This window comes from Nelumbo nucifera, chromosome 3, assembly GCF_055504915.1.
Source record: "Nelumbo nucifera cultivar China Antique chromosome 3, China Antique-T2T, whole genome shotgun sequence".
NCBI classification, from domain to species: Eukaryota; Viridiplantae; Streptophyta; class Magnoliopsida; order Proteales; family Nelumbonaceae; genus Nelumbo; species Nelumbo nucifera.
In genome coordinates, this window is record NC_142651.1 from 52,701,583 (window position 1) to 52,727,084 (window position 25,502).

The 25,502-nt window shown below is 38.2% G+C and overlaps 1 protein-coding gene across 10 annotated transcripts; it reads right to left on the reverse strand.

Moving 5' to 3' along the window:
• Window positions 1-208: 208 nt before the first annotated feature.
• PKDM7D (Transcription factor jumonji (jmj) family protein / zinc finger (C5HC2 type) family protein) lies at window positions 209-24,827 on the reverse strand. Of its 10 annotated transcripts, none has more exons than XM_088900040.1 (14): window positions 24,662-24,787; window positions 21,476-21,532; window positions 21,270-21,341; window positions 21,046-21,193; window positions 20,849-20,920; window positions 20,684-20,761; window positions 20,040-20,561; window positions 19,702-19,929; window positions 19,338-19,499; window positions 16,244-16,612; window positions 14,555-16,148; window positions 14,358-14,461; window positions 5,332-5,529; window positions 209-908 (listed from the first exon to the last, which is right to left on the reverse strand). In XM_088900040.1, exons 4-14 carry the CDS (start codon window positions 21,166-21,168, stop codon window positions 579-581), a joined length of 3,780 nt encoding a protein of 1,259 aa, XP_088756166.1. In that variant the 5' UTR covers window positions 21,169-21,193; window positions 21,270-21,341; window positions 21,476-21,532; window positions 24,662-24,787; the 3' UTR covers window positions 209-578. The 10 variants fall into 10 exon arrangements, with proteins under 10 accessions (XP_088756166.1, XP_088756167.1, XP_088756165.1 ...); XM_088900041.1 differs by lacking the exon at window positions 24,662-24,787 and adding an exon at window positions 23,884-24,480 and having other exon boundaries at window positions 21,471-21,532; XM_088900039.1 differs by lacking the exon at window positions 24,662-24,787 and adding an exon at window positions 23,884-24,025.
• Window positions 24,828-25,502: the final 675 nt, after the last annotated feature.

Here is a 25,502-nt window from a genome sequence, read left to right on the forward strand (position 1 = left end):
AAACCATATTGAATTTAAAAAAAAAAAAAAGTAAAAAAGGATCAGCCCAACAAGCATATGTTGGGTGACCGACATCCAAAAGGAAAGAAAACAGGTTTGCAACACCCAACAAGGACGGTCCAATGTCTGTCAACCACCACACAAGCATCAGTTAATCTCAAAAGGACTAAAATAGGAACCAAAAAATGGAAGAATAGACCTCTGTGCATTAGACAAACTTTTTTCCTTTTAACTATCAAAAATGATCATATTACAATTTGTTAATACAATTAATTCATTATCTAGGAAAAAATGTGGTATATATAGCAGCAGCGTCATTGCTAAAATGACCAAGAATGATTTGAGACCATATTGGAAAAAAAAAAAGAAAGGTCAGCCACAGGATCATTTTGCCAGAGGATGGGCACGCCAAGAATTTTCAGCTTCTTTGCTGATGCATCCATACTGTACCAAATTCATGGAAAATTTTACATTGGATGGGAAGATCACAATGCTTCTACAATCCCAATTCAGCATCAGAAAAGCTAAAATTGCATCAATAAGTCCGGTCTCAATCTTTTGTGAGACCGGTCAAAAAATTATCTTGGGCGTTTCTGTATCTCTTCGTTGAGAAGCTGAGTCACAAGTCTTTGATCAGCTATTGGTTTAGTGTTGTCACTCAGTATGCTGTACAATGAATATAGTTCTTCTGGGTTTGCCTTCTTGAAGAGGCCTCTGAGTACTGTATCAACTCCGACTGAAGGTAGGTTTCCAGTGCCTGCAACAGCTTCTTGATCACTAAAATCCTCCTTGATCCTCGGTTTGTGATCTACTACATTTCCAGGTTGACAATGTGGTAGGATCTGATTTTGGGACCTGAATTTCCAGTACTCCATGCAAACCCGATTTGGGTCCCTTGCTTCTATGCCCTGTTAAATAAATAATGAATCAATTTGTTGGCATCCATTGAGAAAATTTAATCATACAGGCATACACTCGTCACAGTTTTACAAGACACTAAATCAAGGCTAGGCGACAAGGAAACATGCTTCTCTAGTTGCCAATAATTGGTAAGCATTAAATCAATTTAATATAAAAGAATCAAACGTTGATATTAGAACTAAAATAAAGTAGCCTATTGAAAAACTAGTTGATAGAGCTCTTTTATCAAGAAAGCATTGTACTCATGCATACACATTCATAAAATGATTGCATAAGCTCCCATGTACACCAAAGTACTGTGGAATTAACAAAAAGAAAAGCATTAAGAAGATAAAAAAAGGCTTTCAACATTAAAAAAAATAGAAAAAAAAGATTTATAGAAATGATGGCGTCTTAAATCAGGAGAACTGAGATAGATGTATGGTTGTCAAATCAAAGATGGTTGAAAAAATGGTTCTTTTTATGTCCTTTCATACCTTACTACCTAAAGTTACTTGGAACTCCCACATAAAAATACCCAAGGAAAGATGTAAGGTGAACCCAAAAAAAATGCTTTAATAATAGGACTGCAATTCAGGGTGAACAATTCATAACAAGGGGAAAATCAAGCAGGATGTCACTCAGAGAATTAGAGAAGGATTTGCAAACTGGATGGATGCATCCAAAGTCTTATGTAATAGGCGAATACCACTTAAATTAAAAGGAAATTTTGATGAAACAAAAGGCAAGCTATGCTGTAAAGAGCAGAGTTTTGGACAGTGAAGAAACAAGTCCCAAAAATGAACGTGGTAGAAAGAATAGGGTCAGATATGAAGTCATTCAAAGGAACCAAGAGTAGCTCCAATAGGCAATAAAATGAAAGAAAGTAGACAGATGGCATAGCCATATGCTAGAAGACCATTCTACGGAACCCGTAAGAAGCAAACCATTACAAGTTGAAGGGGCTAGGGGCAGACAAAAAAGGATTTGGATTGTAGTAAGCGCTCAAAATTTGACAATGAATATGGCATTTAACAGATCGGAATTGTGAAACAGGATTTATGTAGCCAATGCCATATAGTTGATGATGATGATCTACTTGTTACACCCAAATTGCTGACTTGAAACAGGGTTTGCTACTGCTAACCATCAAAAAAAAAGGTTATCATGGACAATGGTGAAAACACTTCCCATCTGTTAATCTCCTATCATTTTGCATCTTGTATTTGGGAATTTTCCTTCTCTTTTATTGAATGCAAGTGAAATCACTTGGTAAACATTGGAAGCCCATCATTTTTCTCCCCACGAAAGAAGAGAAACAAATATCTCAAAAGATGCACGAAAGCAGCATATTATGGTAGATTTGGGTAGAAAGAAAAGCTAGACTCTTTTAAGTATCATAGCAAATGTCATGATTAAGGTGGTTCACTGGGATGACATGATAGATGTTTTTGCACCCTTTACAATGGATGACATCTTGAGTGGTACATTCCTAATATTTTCTCTCCTCTAACAAAGATTGTTTGGTGTCCAATTGCACTAGTGTCCGATCTTGGTCTAAACTGGAACCTAGGGCTTCGTCGAAGGATTAGGGATTGTGAAACTTCGGATACTGTAACTCTTCTTCACCTTTTAAACAGCAATTTTTATTGAGCCCAACTCTCTGACTCCAGAATCTAGACCCGTTCTGCCTCTGACTCTTTCTCTTGTTCTTCCTTTTTTTCTACCTTAGGATGAGATCTTCAACCATCGTCGTCAAGGAGTCTAGGTGTTTCTGGGCGACACTGGGGCACCTAGGTGATGCCTAGGTGATAAAAATTTTATAATATAAAGAACTAACTTTTGGCTAGCTCCCCAGTTTTATATACTATTCAGCATGCATGTTGAAAAAAATAGCAAGTTAAGAACATTAAATTTCCTCTCAAAATTTGGCAGATCATCATATCTAAAAGATAAAAATCTTTTAAATATATTAACTTCATTGTTTTCAAAAATAATACTACTATAAAAAGTATTTAATGGAGCAATTTCATATCAATTAGCACTAAAGAAGGTTATAACCCAAGATGGAAAGTGAAATAGATATTTTATTTAATTGATTAGAGGGGGAGAGAAAATAGAAAAAAATAAATAAACTTCTCTATACTTCTATTCATTCTTTTTTTTTCATTTTCTCTCCTCAAAACCCTTTGGTCTTTTAAATTTCAATAGTAAAATAACAAAGTACAAATGATATATACAGTATATAATAGAATGTATTAATGCACATATTAATAAGATGCAGCAATATAAATGATATTATAATTAAGGCACATAATTGTTACAAGTCAAGGCATTTGGGTGAGGCTCCCAACCAAGGGCACCAAGTCGCCCAGGCGATGCCTTGACAACTATGCCCTCAACCCCTTCCTTTTTTCCCTATGAAGGGCATATGGAGAGGTCCAGTCCCACCCAAAATTAAAGCTTTTTTGGGAGGTCTTTCATAACAAAATTTGCTCGTTCTAGAACCTGCAAAGTAAAAACCTTTTTGGTACCTATCCACCCTCTACATTTGTCTTTTCTGCAGAGCAAGTGGTGAGAACTCTTTCCACTTGCTAATCTCCTATAACTTTGCATCTATTATTTGGAATTTTTTTCCTCTGTTTGGTGGAAAGTGGAATCCTCCCTTTGGACCTGAAGAGTTTGTTTCTTGATTCCTACTCAGCCCCCAAGAAGAGGGAGGAAATCCTTTGGAGATGCACAAGAGCTGCAATTCTTTGGTGCCTATGGGAAGAAAGAAATGCAACATTATTCAATAAGGAAAGACTAGCAAAGGAGATAATAGAAAACGTAACTTTCAAAGTGATACATTGAGTTAAGACTTTAGAGCTATTCTCATTATTCATGGTGGATGACATTACAAGAAATTGGAAGCAAGCGAAAGATTCTTCAGCTGGTAAAGTTTTGACCAAGGCCATTTGGACCTCTCCTCATCCCAATCTCATAAAACTAAACTTTGATGGCTGCAGCATTTGGAATCCCAATTCCCAGTCAATTAGGGATTGGTGGTGTTTTCAGAAATGAAGAAGGAAATATTTTGGCACTATATTCAGGACCTACAGAGATAGGAGACTCTACCATGGCCAAAATTTGTGCAGCACTCCAAGGCTTTACTAGAGCCAAACTGTTAAGTTTCAGGAATTTTATTGTTGAAGGTGAAAGAACAGATAGTAACTGGTTGGGTTAAGGGTAATAAGACTGGGCCATGGAAATATAGCCATATCATAAGAGAATTGCAGCATCTAATTCAAGAGTTGGGAGCTTCTATAAATAGGATACCTATATCAGCAAATGAATTAGTATTGCTATGTGATTGAGTAACCTCAAAGTTTTGGATGGGCAGAGAGCATCTGTATTGGGGAGTGGTCAAGTAAAGGGAGTTTAATTGTAATCTCAAAATCTTGGATGGTTAGCCAAGATTCTGTTTGTATCATGAGTGGGTTAGCCAAGGCTAACCACATCTTTGTATCATATTCTGTTTTTCAGTAATAAAATTTCTCTTATCTGTCAGAAAACATAATCAATGACATCTTGAGGAATTGGCAACAAGTGGTCGATTCACCTTCATTAAAGAATATTCAGTTATCACATTGGATTTACCCAATCCCAATAGCTGCAGTTTAGAGAGCCCAGGAATTTCTGGAGTTGGTGTTCTCAGGGATTGGGAAGGAAACATACTAACTCTATGATCTGGACCAGGTTATGGTGACTCCACTAGGATGGAGATATAGGTCCTCCTACACAGATTATGGCTGGTTAAATCACTGCACTACAGGGATGTTTTGGTCTAAGGGGATTCACATATAATTGTAAGCTGGTTGAGGAAAACTACAGATGGATCATAGAAGTATAGATACATTTTAAGGGAAATTACAAAGATAGTACTTGAATTTTGTGCAGTTTATATAGATGTACGCCAAGATCAGATGAGGTTGCTCATGGGCTTGCAAAACAAGGGACAGTTAGAGCTTAGAAGTCATATCTATTGGGGATCAATCCCACAGGATGGGAACTTCTAATCATAAGCAAGATATTGATGAGGCTAGCCGAGGCTAGCTACCTTCAAGGGGTGGTTGGCACAGGATTGTACATCTTATTTTAAATATTCTAATATAATGTTTACCATCAAAAAGGCCAATACCCAATGTTGGTCCCAGCTATACTGATCAAAAACAATGTTGGTCCCAGCTATCTGGGGTCTTGGGAAAGGGTAAACTGGGTACAGTCCTAACCTTCGGCATTTTTTGCAGTGACCACCCAAATTCTACACTTGACGCTAGAAAACATAGACAACAAGGTCAGTGTCAGTCATCTCACAACTCAGAAAGAACCCCCCCCCCCCAACCACCACCACCTTGCTGTGGGTACGAGAAATTCTTTTAGTACATGTACCTGAATGATTTCCGGAGATGAGAACCCAAACATCTCAAGGCCATCAAGGCTGCCAGGAGGCTGCAACGGAGGAAGTTTCGCTTTCCCCAAACTATGTTGTTTTCTTATCTCTTGATTCACTCTCTCTCTTACCAGCTCCCAGCATTTGGCAGCAGAGACATGTATGAATACCTCACTAGGACAATGTTCTACAGTAACCTGAAAACCCAAGAAGAAACTGTTAAATGATAACACACACACACACACACCACAAAACCATATCTATTATCTACGTGTAGCCCTGTGTAGCATTCAATCTTATATATACCACCCCCAAACGTATGCTTCAAGTGTGAAGACATAATTTCATGCATATTCTGGTGTTTTGACTTCAAAAGTTATAGCAGCAGAATTCCTCAAAACATCAAACAGCAGGTCAACAGCATAACAAATTTCTTAATAAGCCTTCATTGGCATACAGACAGGTAGCATTTCTATCCAATGAGCAGATGGGAAGGACAATTGAACCTCCATACCAAGCAGACAATGTATGAAAAGCCAATTTTCAGTCAGAGGATTATATTCCATCCCATTCCACCATCATCATTATGCATATGACTAGAACCACAGGCAATTGGACTGTTGGAATTAAGGTTGCACGAACTAGTTTTTGAATTGTTAAGTTTAAACCCTCCTTTTATGAAGTTTTCAAAGACAATCAAAGAAAAGGTACCAAAGCAGCCCTTGCAAACCATGCATTTAAATACTAGATTATTATTCTCTATCACTGGCATCAAATTAAATGATTCTTAGCTGACAAAAACCAACACACCTCCTTTTACTAACAATGACATCAGGATGTGCACAAACATATTAACAAATAAGTGTGCAACTGTGCAAGTATGTGCAAACTCCAAGAAGAGTGGCAGAAAGGACACCATGGGGTAAACTGGAAACCAAGCATTAACATGGAACATAATCTCCCATAAAAAGGTTCTCTTGGCCAGCCATTACTTAAGTATGGTGAACTGGAAACCAAGCATTACTTTAAGTACCTTCTCCAATCAGGCCCAGCTATACCATGATCTCTCAAGTCTGAAGGACCTATCCACTTCAGAGAGACCCAGGCTCCCCAGAAAACAGCCAACAAAGTTGAGCTCAGTGGATCACCATCCTGGAGGAATGGAATCCTAGATACCCTGGTGCCCATGTATTGGTGCACTGGAGACAACCTGCCATCTTCCAATCACATAATCAACAAAGACGTCTCCAAACTAAATTTTTGTAAGAGGATCAACTGATCAAGATTATATGAGCCAACCTGTTTGTGACTTATCTATGATAATAAAATCTAATATTGCAGCCCTTTTGGCAAAGATTCTGGCATTCTTCTCCTCTCCCAAATACTTCAGAATGTCAGCTCTATCTTTCCATGATCCTGCCTCTCCCAGTGGGAGACATTTTTCAACCCTCACAAATAACCCAGGATATCATTTAGAAGGCACTCCCTGGACACAACGAAACTTTTAAGTGATTCTATATCCTAGTGATCCAAGCACAGTGGACAACCAAAGTGCTCACAATTCACCAGTTGCCTTGCAGAAGAGAGCTTGACAACAAAGCCATCTTGATAATGGTGGTTGTGGGTTTAGAAAGAATTGATAATGTTGGGAAGTGGTTCTCCAAAAAATCAACACTTTGGATTGGCTTCAGAGAAAAAGACCAAATTGGTGTTTATACCCTCATGTTTGTAGCCTTTGCTTGAATCTAGCTTTTTTCATCAACCAAAGAAAAGAGGAAGGGTAATGTGGAGAACAATGAGGGCAGCAATTGTTTGGGCAATCTGGGACAAGAGAAATAACACAATCTTTCAAGGGAAAGAAAAATCAGCACATGAAGTCATAGAAGGGATCACCATCAAGGTTATACACTGGCTGAAATCGCTGGACCTGTTCAAGGATTTCTCTGTAGATGCTTTGGTTAGAAAGCAGAGTACAATAGCAGCTTCTTCTTGCCCCTCTTTAGCTATTCAAGAGGTTTGGTTCCCCCCCTCCCCCCAATCCCCTTTTAGCTATGGCTGTTAAGCTAAACTTTGATGGCAGCTCTGTAGGTAATCCAGGCCCCTCTGGAATTGGGGGTGTCTTTAGAGATGGGGGAGGAAAAGTCCTGGCCCTTTTTTCTGGCTCCATAGGCTTGGGGGACTCTCTTAGAGCAGAAGTTCCGGCACTCCTACAGGGGCTCAAATCAGCTAAACAGCTGGGTTTTCAGCAGTTTGAAGTGGAGGGAGATTCGAAACTAGTAATAGGTTGGATGCAATAAACAGCTTAGGTGCCTGGTCCCTTAGACAACCTGTAAGGGAGATTATGCAACTAACAAGGGAGCTTGAAGTCTGTTATAAATGGACTAGGAGATCAGCCAATGCAATGGCTGATGCTTTAGCAAAGCAAGGAGTTTGTAATTTTGATGAGGGGTGTTTGTAATTTTGATGAGGGGTCACCTTGTTTTTGAAGGTGACAGTTTGTACTAAGCTTTTTAAAGAATTAATGAAAGTTACTGTTTTCCCATCAAAAAAATGTTGGTATAAAAAGGCATCCCAGTGCACGAGGCTCCCACCAATGTGGGGTCTGGGGAGGGACAGATGTACGCAACCTTACCCCTGGCACGTAAAGAGAGGCTGTTTCCAAGATTTGAATCCGGGTCACCCAGGTCACAATGGACCAACCCAACTGTTGTGCCAAGGCCCACCCTCAGTTGATAATGGTGGTCTATACACAAAATCTCGAGAAACACTAGAGTCAAAAGTAAAAGTAATGGTCCAGATATGGCTTGAAATGATAGATGGAAGGCTTGGGAATATGATGCATAGGAATTAACTCATCATCCAAGCACATGTCTTTTAACAACCTTATACTGGAACCAGAGATAGCAAGATAGCATTGAATTGATCAATGAGATTCTTCTTCCAAAAGTAATATGGTTCTTTTCCAAGCTTGCAGTGTTATTTTCAGTAAACTTGTCCACTGCTACATTCCGAGAAACCCAAAGACATAGGACCACCTCTAAGGGGATGCAACAAGTTTTCTAAGTCACCAGTTTCCAATTTGACTACTCAAAAATCAACAATCCAGATAAGTGATTTTCCAATTTTTTTTTACTTCTGCTCAGGATGGTAGTTAAAAAGAAACTGAACTAAAAACTAAAAAACTGCTACAAACTCCTGCAGCATCAGCAAATAAAAACCAATTCACCCGCAAAGGAGGAACTCAAAAAATCTAGTTCCAAAGGGTCCAACCAGAAACTTTAGAGACAACCCTCGTAGGTAATTGAGCATTTACAAAACAAATACAGCTTCCTAGTGCTGATGCAATAGACAAACCAGAATCCGTTCTCTATTTACCAATGCCTGAGTAAGGAAATCATCGAAAATACACTGACAGAGGTAAATTTGAACCAGTGCTTGGAAGAGAACCATTGCAATTACCCACCAATACCTTCATCTCCTGACAAAATTTGCCAACAACACCACACCATGAAAACAACTGATACACCTTTATTTTGAAGGAAAATAAAGAAAAAAAATTATTAGAAAGAGACAAGAAAGGAGATTACAAAGGGTGATAAGGCATCATCCCCCAAAAAGAACAAAAACCCTGCTCCCAACATTCCACAACTTAAAACAAAAAACAACCTAGACAAAGCTCTCGAACCACCCACTGAAGCCCAGATTTGCCCATGCCTGACCTCTTCTTGAACCACTCTCAAAAAACCCGACCATTTAAACAGACCCAAAACTCCCCATCCCCTACTGAGCAAAAACAAAATCACATCAGACCTTCAGTTGAAACAACCTCTTTTCTTCTCTTCAAAGCTATTTTTGTCTTCATAGTCCTCTTGTTAATTCCCACTCCAAATAGACCTCCCTTTAACTTTGCAAAAGCCCTTGAAACTGGGAAAACTCGATAATTTTTATGTTGTTTAAACCTTTTAACTGCATTGGGCATATCCTTAGCACTCTCGCTTTTCTCCAGCTTATCATTAATTCTTTCAAGCTCTAGAACTGCGTTCTGCTCAAACATTTGCTCTGCTGTTAGAATCATGCCCCCTCTTCCTCTGTAGTCTTAGACCTATTCTTAGTGGTTTCACTGTCCTCAACATTCTTTTGAAGACCCATATGAATTTCTTCTATTTCCTCAAAGACTTTTTCTTGCAAAATCCTCTCCTCCCAAGAACAGACCCAATTTTTTAGCCACCCCCACCTCAATGTCGAGAACTGTTCCTAGATCAGTTTTCTTCTCAATTTCGTGGACTTCATCCAACATAATCTCCTCTTCGTTTTCATCTTCCAAATCTCCCTCACAAGGTTTAGTTCTATAGGCCCTTTTTTTTATCAACCTTCATTCCTTCAGCCTCGCACCTTTCTAATTCAGCCCTTCCTTCCAATCCAATAATTGAATCCTTTTTCTGCTTCTTCCCCGACCTGTTCTCAATGCTTACTTTCTTCCTTAATATCTTCTCCACCCTTTCCTTTTCCTTTCCTTTCAACGTAGCCATATCATTCTCCTCCTCACAAGAAACGGTTAAACAAAATTCTCTTCTGCCATCTTCACCATCCTGTTGGCCTCCATTATCACCGAGAGAAACCTGTGTTTCATCCAAAATCTCTGCTGTAGTTCCCTCGTTCCTATCAACATCAAACCCCTGAGTTTCAACTGACCTAATTGCAGAATTCCCCTTATTCTCCTGTCCATGCTTTCATTGTCTAGTCGAAGAAGAAGACAATGGACCAGAAGAAACGTCCATCATACCCCTTCCTAAAATGCCCACTGGATCACTTAGAGTCCCATGCACCTCCTCTATATTCAGCCTACCCTCTATGGGCTCCTTATTTAACCCAGCTTTGTCCAGCCCACTCTCTATGGTCTCCATCATAGTAATCCCAACTAACACAGTTGGACCTCCTCCCATGTGATCATTTAAGCTGTCATGTGAAGATACCTGAACTGCGTTGATAGTCCGGTTGGAAACACCAAACCGACCCAACTCCATCTCCTCTCCCCATCTCTTAGACTTCTCATTCTGCTCTTGAACCTTGTATGCATGCTCCAGCACATAAAACTCCAGTCCTTGCACCAGTAAATAAAATCTTGGGTTTTTAACCCAAGATCACCCTTGTTTTTCATGAAACCTTCTCTTTCCAAGTTATTTTTTAAATTATTTTTTAATTCCACCTCATCCTTCTTTCCCAATCCCCCACCTCCATGCGTTGTCCTCCATGCCCCATCATCATCTTCCTGCTTTTTCACGTAGCACCCAAGTGTTGCTTCAGCTTCTGTTGCTACCCATACTTTCCTCCAAAAACCTTCAAGCAACAAGTTGATTGAATGAGGAATTTTGTCTGGATTTGATCCTGAAATTTTGATTCTTGCTGCATGTAGGTCCATCTCATTCACAGCCACAAGATTCCCCCACAAGCAGTTGCAATCTTGTCCAGAACTGGTACAATCCAAAGATTGAACGGAAGTCCCAGAATCTTTAACAACACAGTTCCCTCCACGGATTTTTTTGAATTGCAGAACAGAGACCAACCTTCCACCATAACAATTCCTTCACTGGCTAGTGTATCCAATATTTTTCATCATTCCTTAACCTCTTCCCTTGTTGAAACCACTAATTTTTTCTTCCACCCCTCCTTCCCCCCATCCACAATCATCTTGGGAACCAATGCAGAGCAGAGCAATGGAATTTTCATTTCCTCTCTTGCTGTTTCGGGATTCTCCATCAAATACCCTAGCTACCTCCTCACTACCGCCAATATCCAGCTCTGTTCGTATAATCTCCAACCCCTTCTCTTTCCTAGTGAGAAATTCCTGTAATAGCTCTGTTATGATTTTCCACCCAACACTATTTCTACCCTCAGGGAAACATGTAATCTGTCTTCGACCATGTCCATAAAATTCTGACAGCATCAAAAGCCACCCTTTCATGTTTTTCCTTTGCTCAATCTGATAAAACCACTCTATTTCTACCCTCAACCTTCTGTTTTCACCAAAAATACTGCTCCGTCAACAAAACCTTTTAACCAAACTACTGCTTCATCAACTAGGAACAAATTTGATCTCTTTCCTTCTCTAACTTTTTGGGATTCTCTCCCTCCAAATAAAACCTCCTCGAACATGTACATCATTCCCTCGACCCATACTGATTTCCTCCATCGCTCCTCCATCTCAGCATACCTGATTTGTTCACTCACAGCAACCACCCCACTTTTTTACTACATCCAAACCAAATTGTCCCCAATAGGGTTTTCAGAAGCCAGGAGAATAAACTGAACAGAGAGTTGAAACTAAATTATTCTAGGGTAATACACCTTATTGGAGTCCAAGTGCTAGTCTTGAGTTATCATGTGAAGTTTCAGCCTAGTGATTTTAACTTTCAAGTACAAAAATGCCTAATAACAAGCTCAAAGCTTTACTAAAAGCATGTGGCATCTTATCTTTTATGTTCTGCAAGCACCACTCTTTTTTTAATCAAAAATTAGGACCATTTTGCAATAAGGAAAATGGAAAGTACAGATACATTTTTATAGGAATCCACACAACAGGATAATTACACATACAGAGAGAGAGAGAGAGAGAGAGAAATTTAAGAAGAGGTTAACCGAATAATTACATATACACAAGATACATGATAACACCTAGCACAACCCCCCCCCCCCGGGGCAAAGAGGGAAACAAGCCTTCTGCTAAGTTTGATGGATCTTGGCACATGGTTGAGATAGATGTTATTGTAGATGCCAAAGTTCCAAACATTTCAGCACAAATGACCCTTTCGTGCAATCATGCTCCAGTTCCAAAACCCATAAAACATCCAAAAACAATAAAAAGTAGAGGCCCTCCAAATGATAAGTAGAAAAATGACTGCAAAGTGCCATAATCATCAACAATATTACCACCACCACCAAACATTTCCCCAATTTTTAATAAGAAACAGTAACTTTCATTAAAGATAAAAAAGGAGAATACAGATAACACCACCCAAAGGATGGGTGGAAAATCAGAATATAAGTCTTACAATCAAGCCCAAAACATTCTCCTTGAAGAAAAAATGTACATAGGAGATGTACACAGAAATTACAACTCAGAAGTTAAGTAGGGAGGGAACTATCACTAAATAAGACATCCCTGTGAACACCAGCTTTTGCTAGGCCATCCGCTTCAGTGTTTAGCTCCCTGGGGATCCACCCCAGCTGAGCATTTAGGTTGAGAAGGATATCCCTTGCTTCAGTCAAGAAATGTGCTAAAGCCCATGGCCCACTGCCATGGTCAGCTAGCCACCTGATTGTATTTGCTGAATCTCCTTTTATGGTGATGTTCTGAAAACCCAGATCTCTTGCTATCCTGATTCCAGTTAGAGCTGCCATAATTTCAGCCTTTGTTGAAGAGGCTATCCCTATTGGTCCACTGAAAGCCCAAATAACTGTACCATCTCTTATTCTGAAAAGTCCACCAATTCCTGCTAAACCATTCTACCCTACCTATAGACAAGTCTACTAAGATACAAGTCTTTAAATATTTTCAAAGTATCTGAAACCACATTCCCTTTGGCCTTCTCCTTATCCTTTCAAAGCATCCAATTTATAACAATTAAATCATCATTTGTCTCTGCTGGCACTTTTTTACTACATCCAAACCAAATTGTCCCCAATAGGTTTTTCAGAAGCCAGGGGAATAATAAACTGAACAGAGAGTTGAAACTAAATTATTCTGGGGTAATACACCTTATTGGAGTCCAAGTGCTAGTCTTGAGTTATCATGTGACGTTTCAACCTAGTGATTTTAACTTTCAAGTTTCAAGTACAAAAATGCCTAATAACAAGCTCAAAGCTTTACTAAAAGCATGCATCTTATCTTTTATGTTCTGCAAGCACTGTTCTTTTAATCAAAAATTAGGACTTTATTGCAATAAGGAAAATGGAAAGCACAGATGCATTTTTATAGGAATCCACACACAACAGGATAATTACACACACACAGTGAGAGACAGAGAGAGAGAGAGAAATTTAAGAAGAGGTTAACCAGATAATTACATATACACAAGATACATGATAACACCTGGCACATCCCCCCCCCCCGGCAAAGAGGGAGACAAGCCTTCTGCTAAGTCTGGTGGATCTTGGCACATGGTTGGCCTAGATGTTATTGTAGACGCCAAAGTTCCAAACACTTCAGAACAAATGACCCTCTTGTGCAATCATGCTCCAGTTCCAAAACCCATAACACATCCAAAAACAAGAAAAAGTAGAGGCCCTTCAAATGATAAGTAGAAAAATGAATGCAAAGTGCCATAATCATCAGCAATATTATTACCACCATTCTACCCTACCTATAGACAAGTCTTTAAATATTTTCTCAGTATCTGAAACCACATTCCCTTTGGCCTTCTCCTTGTCCTTTCAAAGCATCCAATTTATAGCAATTAAATCATCATTTGTCTCTGCTGGCATTGGTCATAACCACCTTGGTTTTTCTTTTTTTTTTTCTCTTTTTATGATAAGTGACTCAAAATTGTATTATTTGTAATAAAAAATGCACATAGTACAAGATTCCATGGGAGTGGTAGGAGATCTATCATTTCCCACAAACAGATTCCTCCAAGGGTGCCTTGTCACCTAGGTGCCACCTCAAATATGGTGACTATACCTCGGTCATCAAATGATAATACTACATAACTTCTACTTATGTTATTCAAATCCAAGTCCAACCCTAATATTCTGTGTTAGTCAATGTAACTTTTATACTCGTCACTCCCAACTTAACAATCACATCAGAAACTATTTCTGGGCTATAATAAAGGCTTGAGATCTCACTCTTCTATGAAGCTAAAATAATCTTTCCTCAAAGTATTGAAAATATTAAGCACCAATAGAAAATAAACAAATTGACTGCACATATTACAACAGAAAAATGAAAAATCAAACTTCCATGTCAAAAAATTATTGAATCAAGTATATAATGGAAACTCAAAAATGAAAGGAACACTTTAATTACCATAAATAGGGGCCCAATCCATCCTGCATCCAGGATTTCTGAAACATAGTAGCTCATTTTTGTTGGATCTAGAACGCTTAGGTATGTAACTCGACTCCTAAACCCTGCAATAAGGAAGAAGTGCATACTATAACTGTTTTTTACTTGAAAGGAAAGGGAGGCGAGGTGAACCATGGAGAACACAGAACACAGCATACCTTTTGGGAATATGGCCTGACTATTACACCACAAACTTCCAGAAATCACAACACCAAAATCCAGAGGTTCAACATTACAGCTAATCCTTCTTACTACCTTTGCAATGCGAGGACCCTTTTGACGGAAATACCTATCCAGATTATTTGGGCCAGAAGACAGAGTTCCCATAACTGGTGGCATTCTTTCCACATTTGGTTTGACATGTATCCCCATCTTTTCATCTTTATCCTTGGCTGACGTTCCACTGTCATATGGTGGAAAGCAGCTCTCTACATTAGCCATATTACATTTGCCAGTGGCTTGAGTAGAAGAGAGTCCCTGAATATTTTTTTCAGAATCTGCAGTTGGAGAACCTACATTGCAAGTTAGGTTCTGATGGAAGGATCCTGTTGAAGTATCCTTCTGCATCATGAAGTTGTATGCCATGCATGTTTTAGCTTTTTCAGAGTCTTCAACTTTTACATGCAATTGACAAGAAGAGTCATCCTCCTTTCCAACATCTGCTAACAAACTAATATCATCTTCATTCATTACTGATGCATTAGTTTCTGGTGTTTGTAAGACTTGATCTTTTGGGTAATCACATGCACTCACTTTGTCATCACAGTTTGATAGTCTCTTAGAAACTTCCTGGTCCTTTGAAGAACCCAGTGTCGTATGTGATAATTGCCCATGTAGCTCTTCATCCTCATCATCACTAAGAAGTATAATGTTACCATCCCCAGACTTTGTTATGTTGTTCACTTTAGGTTCTACCACAGCTAAGTCGCTTGAAGGCTTCCCTATCAGACCTAAGTCAGCACAACCAGAAGTGTTCTTTTGACTAGAAAAACCTTGAGGAAGCTCAGTGTATGACAAGTCTTCCCGAGAGAGTTGACAAACTGAACTACTTGCATTGGAAGCTGATGCGATCAAGCTATGACATGCTGATTCTTTATCATGTTCAGGTTTATCTGGTACACATGACTCAATATTGTTCTTAACAATTGACACAGATTCACATGGTTTCTCTTTCTGCTGTGGATAAATACTAGCTACAAGACCAGATGCTTTGACCCTGATTGCCGCTTTCAGGTCTTTCAAAGATGTCACTTGGGACAAAGGGGGTTTAATTACTGGCTGTAATCTAGGAGTAGAACCAGCAGCAGTACTGGTAAAAGTTAAAGAATCCTGTGATGCCTGCTCTTTTTGTGAGGTTCCTTCCAACAAATGGGATGAACTACTGACAAGCCCAGGTACTTGCACTTTATCTCTGGAGACATGAGAACTCAAATTGAGTCCAAGATCTACTTTTGCCCATCTGTATATTGCACTTAGTTTCCCTTCCAGAGCTTCAACAAGGAGATTTAGTTCACTGATTTCATATCTGAAGAGAAAAAACTTAGCACTCCAAGGACATGAACAAAGCCGCTTTGCATGACTAAGGCATGCATATTTGTCAGGAGAACATTCACAACCAGCAGCTGAAAGATGCAAATCATATAGACATACACTGCATTCTCTCTCACTTGTCGCATCAAAGCTTATGTCCATCTTCCTTGATTGTGGTGTGCAAAGATATTCCCTCCTAACATTCTCCATCTCAATGCGTGTCTATGCAAATCAGAAACTTAAGTGGTTAGAAACAATAACTTTGATAAAAAATTACAAGTTGAGACATGCACATTAACTATTGCAGCAGAGCTTACCTTGAGAACTTTTGTTAAGATCCCATCTTTTCCACATGCATCTTTCCATCTTAAGTTATCTATGGTGTTTTTCCTCAGTAATGAAAGTTCCCACTGTGCCCTGACAGCTTCCCTTGCAGCCCCAAGCAACAGCTTATCATGGGAAATGGATGTTTTTCGCCCCTGTTCACAATACAGCTCCACAGCATTTTGCCCATGAGGTAACCAATCAACAGGCGCTACATTTACTGCCTCAGCGCAATTAAATCCACAATTAAATCCTGAATGATATGCTCGAGGGAAGGTAAGAACAAACTCCCCAGAGTGCTGGACACAACGATAGACAGGAACTCCCTCAGATTTTAAAATGGACGGAGAGAACTGCGTGACCTGCTCCCCCCCCCCCCCCCCCCCCGGAAAAAAAAAAGGAAGTAAGATTACAATATTGAAAAGGACAATAAAACATGAAAGGATACAGAACATCTCTTGTAATTCAAAACCAACTTTAGTTTCCAGCTAAAGTTTATCCTCACTAAAATCATGTTAGTAGGTCAATTGACAAAAAAAAATCCTGATATTGTTATAGTTTATCTAATTTCCAACAAAATTAGAAAAAATGACATATAAGTTTCTGTTACCAACACACACACACACACAAAAAAAAAAAAAACACAACTAAACTCAAGGAATGTGATCAGAGGTTTATAAATGTAGATACAGTAACAATCCAATATTCCTATCCTTATGGCAAGGACCCCAGACTATCTAGTCACAACCTAAATGGGTTATCAGAAGCAATGAAAAAAAGAGCCCCTTGAAAGGATAGATGATAAGAGCAGCCTAGGAAGATTTAAGAAATCTTAACGTTGAGAAGATAGAAATTAAAGGATATTCATTGCTTCTTTTTATAGTGAAAGAGAATTTTCATGAGAAGACAAAATGAATAGTCCATCAAAAATTTTAAAATAAATGTTTCAAAGAAAAACCTTTTATCTCAAATTAAAATGCATAAACATAAAATGTAAAACATATTTAAAATGAAAATTTAAAAGTAAAATCAAGCATAACATATAAAATATATTCAGAATGTAAAACTCTCAATCTTTTTATTCTTTTCCCAATTGCATTAGTTCAAATAGCTAATGCGAAGTGCAAGGAGCACCAGGCTCACGCCTTTGAGAGTGCTGCACCTGAAGCACCTAGGCACACCTCAGGCATGCCTTTAAATCACTGAGAACAGGTAACTCTCATTTAAACAAAAAAGGGAAGTACGAGGATGTACATGAGAAAATGTACACACAATGGCTTCAAACAAAAAGAATAAAAGCCCACTCAAGAAGGATAGCAATTAGCAGCATACCCAAAAAAAAAACCTTGCCAACCCAGCTTTAGGTAGAGCAACTGCTTGACAATTCAAAATCCTAGGGATCCATTTAAAGCTGCAATATCATAGATTTCATTAAGGAGATGAGCCATCATCCAAGGACCATCACTTAGCTTTTTGGCCCAGCCAATTGCATTTCTAGAATCACTTTCTACTATAATAGAATCCAAATGCAGAGATTTAGTCACACAAAGACCAACCAGCAATGTGTGGACTTCAGCCTCTGAGACGTCAGTGGCAGAAACAGGGCCACTATAAGCAAAAACAAAGCTCCTATCCAGCCTCAAAATAACCCCACCTATACCTTCCACCAAAGGTAAATTGTTGGATCTGCTGAGGATGCCATCGAATCCCAAAATATTGACACCTGACCTCAGAGAAAGTGGGAGTGGTTTCTCTATTTTTGGCTGCAACTTGCAAGTGGGATCCTCCAAATGAAGTAGCAGGGCTGATCCTTTTTCTACGGAACGCCAACAAGGAGTCAAGGAGAAGGAAGATTTTGTGGAGATGCACAAGGGCAGCCATCTCATGGTCTTTATGGGAGGAAAGAAATGACAAATACTCAAGGGGATAGCAAGAAAGAAAGAGATGTGTGGCAAGCATGGACATTGGGTGAAATCCATGGAATTCCTTGCTCCTTTCTCCATGGATGACATCACAAGGGATTAGGGTTGGAATATAGAAAATTCATCGATGACAAGACCTAGAGTTCAAGAACATCGATGAAAGCTGAATTTTGATGGATGCAGCATTAGAAACCCTATATCATCAAGCACTGGAGGGTTTCTAATGAATATGTTGATTTTCTATACTTTAATATGAACTTTATACTTTTCTTATGAAAATTATGAATAATTATTAAGGAAATAAGGTTATGGTACCTAGGGAACTACCCTAGGATCTATGTTTTCAACATAAAAAAATCCATCGCCTAGGCGCCCTCCTGTCGCCTAGCCTCGCCTTGGCGCCTTGAAAACTATGACAGGGAGGTAAAAGAAATATTGTTGCGATATATTCTGGACCATCTAGTACTGATGATTCTTTAAGGGCAGAATTATTATCTTTAGTACAAGGATCAAGAACCAGAAGAAATCTGGGTTTCCAAAATGTAATTGTGAAAGGGGATTCAAATGTGGTAGTGAGTTGGATGAGACTAACAATCAAGGCCTGTGGCAGTACTGGCACATGATGAGGGAGATAAATTTCTTGACAAGGGAGTTGAGAGCCATATACAATAGGGTTGCTAGATCAGTAAAGTGAGTGATTAACGCATTGCCCAAGCAAGGAGCAACTAGGGATAGACTGTTTTGGGGCCAATATAATATAGAGTAATGTGAATACTAAAAGGGGTGCAGGGCACTTTGTATATATAGGCAAACAAGTTCTCGGATGCTGGTACACAGTACATAAAACTACTTTCCAATGACAAATTTAATAATTTAGCTACCATGAAAAAAAGGAAATAGATAAAGCAAAAAAGAAAAGTCCATTCATTTGCCAACAGTTCAGGACTTTCTCTAAAGGCTTCTAGTCACAGAAAATAAAATTTGTAGCTTCAAAATATTTTCAAGTTTTGACCGGTCCAAATAAAATAATACAAGTGAATTTGGTTTTGGATTGTTAGCGATGGATACAAATCTTAACCGGTGCAAAAATATATCCATGCCTACAATGTTACAAAATTATGCATCATGATAATACAGGCTAAGTAATATAAAAAGATAAACTTACAAGCTTATGAAGCAAATCAGGCTGTTCTTCAAATAAGTCAGGCAAATGTTTTTTCATAGCCATCTCCAACTTAAGGGCATCTCTCCCTGGGACACCATACCACATTTTTGGAGCACCCCAATGCATATAATTCAATGAATACAAGTGATGGTCTTCAACATGCTGTTCCTCCAAAGAAAAAGAGAGGGATGAGAAGAGACAGAAATAGAGATCATAATACAAAAACTGCTCCTATAAAACATGCACAGTTATTGCTTATGCTAAACCATGAAACATACTGACTAAAGCAAGTTGGTCGTAGAAAATTAAAGCAAAAGATAATGATAAGTCAGACATGAAAATTAAACATAAAATCATCCCTTACCCAACAAAATGATGAAAAGCACATGCCTACATACAACCATGGCACTAGGACACCAGAAATATCGCTGTTTTCAAAGGACAGAACAGAACCCGGAAGCCTTGGGAAATTGTTCAAGTTCCAGCCTGATGTCAAATATTTCTCATCACTATTGGAACACATCATTGGAGAGGACCTTTTCAAGAACCCACTACCAAAGACTCCAGTTTCTAGATCAGCACCATAGAGCACCTACAAAAGCATACCAGGGCAATATATCAAGCTATCCAAATAATTTTAGACGAGAAAAACCCTAAGAATTAAGAATTTCATATTAGGCCTACCAATTTCTTCCATCATACCTCAATTTCTTCAGTTGGCTTCTCAACCATTCTCCAATATTCGCTCTCAATATCCTGCACTGATGGTTCCAACTTCTTTTGAAGAACAGTCTGATTACCACCCACATCTGTACTCTCATCATTGTTGTGAAAATACTGCATCTTGAAATCATCTGCATATTTCTGAAATGCTTCCAGAGTGAACTCTGGACCAGGTTCAAATCCAAATCTCTCAGGTTCATAATATGCAGTTTCATTAATGATATTAGTATTACCAGTCACACAATTGAATCCCATTCCCATGCATCTTCTCCTTTTCCTCTTCAGGTGGGTATAAATTCGAGACATTTTCCTCAGTGAATCCCGATTTTGAAGCTTATCAATCCGTTGGATGCGAGTACCAAATTTAGAATTTTCCCATATATTCTTTTCCTTAAGAGGGCATGGTGGTTTCCAAGAAGAGGGAGGTACAATGCGGCAAATCCCATATGGCTCTGCTCTTGGGCGTATGCTTGCAATATACTTTAATGTATCTTTAAACTCCTGGAGATTGTTAAAAGCACTTTTAGAAGTTTCTTCTATAAAGAACCTATCATTTGATGAAAAAGTAAAAATACCGGGCAAGAAGCAACCAATTCCATAAAATGACAAGAGATAGGGTAGACCTCTTCAGTTGGGTAAAATACAGGAGCATCCCCAAGGACAGGCCGGCATGCTTCATCTGGATGCCACCTTGCTGTTACCTAGTCGAAGATGTCAATTATCAATTACATGCATCACAGAAACATAAGCCAAAGTCACATATTTGGAAATTAACTAGAGAAAACTACCTTTTGACAGTTTTTGCACTCTGAACAACCCCTGATGATGCCCCTTGGAAGGCGAGGCCTTGCAGAAAGGTTCTGAAAGAGAAATGGAATATCAAAGAAATACTTCAGAACTGGGACTCCATTGATATGAATGAAATTTACATTATTAACATCCTAGAATAAGGCATAACGAAACAGAAGTGGAAAAAACAACTGACCTGATCAAACTGTTCAGAATCAGATTCATCTGAGCTGTTGTCAAATTGACTATAGTTTATCCAAGGTCTCTGCCTAAGGCACCTTGTAAGTTTTGGTTTATCAATATCACCTTCCATATCCATATGATTTGGCTGTTGTTCAGATGCACTGGAGGCCATGCAACTAGTCATGACATCACTATCATCTATCCTCTTCAAAGTGAATGATGTAAATGACACAAAACCTGGGGGAACTGTGGGAATTTCAATTTTCTCTCCTTTAACACAAGCTCTTATGCATTCTGTCCCCATCAACACTGTAAATCAAAAGAACTCAGCATGCAAAATAGATTAAGATATGGCAGTTCAAAGCCCAAAGTCGCATCCTAAGATTAAAAATAGACATGAATTTAAGGTCAAAGATAAGAGGACTAGGATATATTAACCTCACCAAAAGTTGTATGAAAGTAAGGAATACATGAAGATATCCATCAACCTGGCACTGCATCTGTAGACATAATAAAACTTATAAGTGCACTCTACAAGAGAAGTTGATTCCATATCCAAAACCAACAGCATTTCCGTTTCTTTTTCAGTTTTGCTCTTTTCTTTGTTTATTTATGTGCTTTTTTATTTTTTTTCTTTTTTTTTCAGGGGGGTCATCTGGAAGAAAGGTCATTAAAAGGGGAGATGGTATTATAGAAAGAACATCAAATGAGCATAACAGGTCATCCGATGGTATGATTCTTGTCTAAGAATGACATTATCTTTTCTGTACATAATACCACCGTTTCTAATAGAGAAAGCAGAGTATTGTGAACTTTTGTTTATCTTGTTTGTTGTGATTCAGTAATTGAACTTAGTAAATTTTCATATTTTTCATTTAAGTCAAACTATTGGGGGAAACCAGCAATGGAATTGATGGAGTTTGCTTGTAGAATTAATGAAAGGATTCACTGGACCTCTTCTGTGCCTATTGGGGATTTTTTATTCTATCTAAGCAGAAGCAAGGGCTCTTCTTATGGATGCTCAATAGCTAATCAGCTTCAGCTTTCATCTTTGGAAAATGGCAATTGAGAATGATTCTCTGAACACAGAAAAATGGTGTCAAAAGGTTGAAAAGGACTCTGGTGTTTCACCCATTTCCCTCACAAGATTATAGAAATCTTCACATCTATGAACATCCAAATAAGATAGACTCAAGAGGAGCTGACTAAATGGAAGATATGCTTCTCTAATCAGAAAGGGGTTCGGAAATTTTTTTTAATTAGTGAAAGCAAACCTAAATAACTTTTTTGGGCCAAGTTAGATAATGAACACTTTGTTCATATACTTGTGTAGCATATCCCCTCCTATATATTATCTTTTCATCTGGAAGTAATACAAATGATAGATTTTTTCAAGTTATTGACTCTCATGAGCTATTTGAGCTTGCCCACATCAAAGTAATTTATTGGCTTCATGATGTAAAATTGTTTAGGGACACTCCCATTGACCCCTAGACAAGGCATTTCCATGTACTTCAAATTGTTGATGATTGGATTTGACATATGTTCCTTGGATAACCCCAGGATTTCATGGTTTATCTGAATTTCAAAAAGTGGTCAAGGGGTATTGCTGGTGTATGTTGGACCCACCGATGCGACTAGTTCTGCTAAAGCTCAGATCATTTCCCCCATTCTGGGTTTTGAACTGTCCTTTAAATGGATTTTGTTGAATTCATTGTGTGAGGGTGATTCCTAGGTTGTGGTCAGCAAAATATCGGACCTTTCAACAGGTCATAAGAGATGAACAACCATATCAGAAAGGTGAAATCACTGGCTTTTGAGTCTGAACCACCAATTCAGTTGCAAATGTGCTTCCTAAAAAGGACTAGGGAGTGAGAAGACCTCCATACTGAGGTGTTTCAATGGCAATTTTGGCATTACCACCTATCTTTAAGGGCAGTTCTCTTCTTCTGCTGGTTTTCTGATCTCACTCCAAGATCTTGGGTTTGTACTTCCTTTATTCATAATTGATGTATTCCTTGATCTGATACACACACAAGCTGATATTACCAGAACCTACAGCTTAAACCATGAACCATCAACATAAACTTGCAAACAATGTCATCCAGAAGTTTCCAATTAGAGGATGTTCACATCCTCTATGAACATTTTTCACTTTGGAATAACTCATTAGACATAAGAGATGTCCAGTATCTATCTTCTCAAATTTCACAGAACAAAGAAGTAATTCATATTTCATCATTGTTGCTGAAGCAATGTATCTTTCAGAAGTTTCTTTAAGATGCATATGCCAACATAGCAATCTCAGAATCAAAACCTTGATTCTTGAAAATAACTAGCAGCATAACTGCAGATAGAAATAAACTCTTCAGTAAGATTTGCTTCCAAAAATTTGCCATGCCCCATGTAGTTTGCTTTTCTGTTTTTGTGGTTGACAAAACTATTATTCTTAATGGATCTTTCTACCAAAACCATCTGTGCACAAGTGCAGGCTAAAGATTCTTAATTGCAAATTAGTCAGCACATAAAAATGTCATATCTTACCAAAGATCAAAGAATTTTTCGCCCCTTATCACATTCAACAATAAAGCAGTTTTATCATTTGATACTAGGATTCTAAACATCATCACATATTGAAGATCACTACTATAAACAAAAATGAACCAAAATATAATAAAAGTGCTTAACAAGTCATAAAAATTATTAATTAATAGAGGATATTTATTTATCATAAAAAATGAACAGTAATCTCTACCAACAAAAATCAATAAATATTATTTTTATTGGAGCAATCAACAGAAAAATCACATGTAAAAAAGAAAAGAAATTTTCTAAAATTTACTGAACTTACATATTCTAGACTTAAGAGAACGATTCCTGCTTTTGACCTAAAATCAACTCAAGTGCATTGATGACACCCAAGATATTGAAGAAAAAACAATAATCAGACGAACCTAGAAGGGAGAAATTCAACAAAAATCTAGAAAAACGAAAAGGACCAAAAACAATAAAGCTTTCTTGTAGTAGATTAGTCGATGCAGAAAAACCGCTTTCTTGACCGCGGATCTAGCCCTAGACCAGATATCTCACAACAACGAACCCTTTAAAAGGAAATTCTCTTTAGCAAAACTGGTTTATGGGTGGGTATATAAAACTATGGATTGGAAACAAAACTGCATTCCTCTCAACCCCAAACCAGTCTCTACAGTCTGAAACTCAACCAATCACAGACAACAATAAACCCTAAGTTTGCAAATAAAGAAACCATGGAACCAATTGACTCAGCCTATGGGTGCAAAACAAACCTATCTTCAGCAATACTGGATATTTCACTGGCAAAAGGAACGATTCAAAGAAAAGAAAAAAAAAATCTTGAGAGAATGAAATAATCGATTTTAAAACCCTAACCCTAACAAACAGAAATCATACATAGTTACATACAGTCCCTAAAGAAATAGTCATGGACTCATGGCCTTTTTAGTCATACAATTTACAAACATTACAAATTATTATTAATAAATATAAAAAAAAAATATCTTAAATAAACAAATAAGAAAACAGTAATAAAGGCTTTGAGAAATTGGAGCAGAAAACGCGAGAAATTGGTGAGAATTTGCTGGTATTATAACCTTCAACGGGACCCAACCTCTCCACCACCAATGAACAGTCTCAGCCAGAACTTACTGAAAAATCAAAAAAGTAAAGAGAGGTGTTAAGTAGTAGGTGGGTTTCTGGTTCGCTTCCCTTTTGGCTTTGGCTCTCTATCTTTAGTTCGCTAGTTTGGACTTTGGAGATACCCTTTGTGCATCTATGGAGTATAGACCTATAGTCCTGTTGATCGACACTCTTTGCGTGATGGAAGTAAAAAATTTCTCGGACACGTGACAGAATATTGACGGTTGGATGTGATCAAACAATCTATGGGACCATCACCAGGGCCGTTTATTTTGGATAATCTGATCACATGGCCATTATTCGCCCCATCTTTTCAAGTTGTTACTTTTTAAGTGTAAATTACAGAATCCACCCTGGACTTGGGGGTTGTGACATTTAACCCCTTACTGAATTTTGCTTTTGACTGAAAGAGCTTAGTACTTTCCCCTTGCCATTACCATTCTGTCAATTAGCTCCCTAACTATACAAATATTTTCTTGCGACTATCATGTATCATGTATGTGGTGAGTTTGTATATTTTTAAACCCCAAGTTGCCCTTGTGCTTTTTAAACCTCAAAGCAGAGATTGGCTTCTATCAGGGCAAATCTGTGCCCACACCATTCTAACAGTTTTTTGTAACTTTGTATTGGAAATATCTTCCTATGAAATAAAGCACATAAGTATAGAGGTATTCTCAATGCAAGACAGTAAAAACTGTCGAAATGGACTTTGCCTTGACTCAAGTTGAACTCCCCAAAGCATGGGCATCCCACATGCACATAGAGAATATATCCTCGTGAATAGAACTTTGTTGG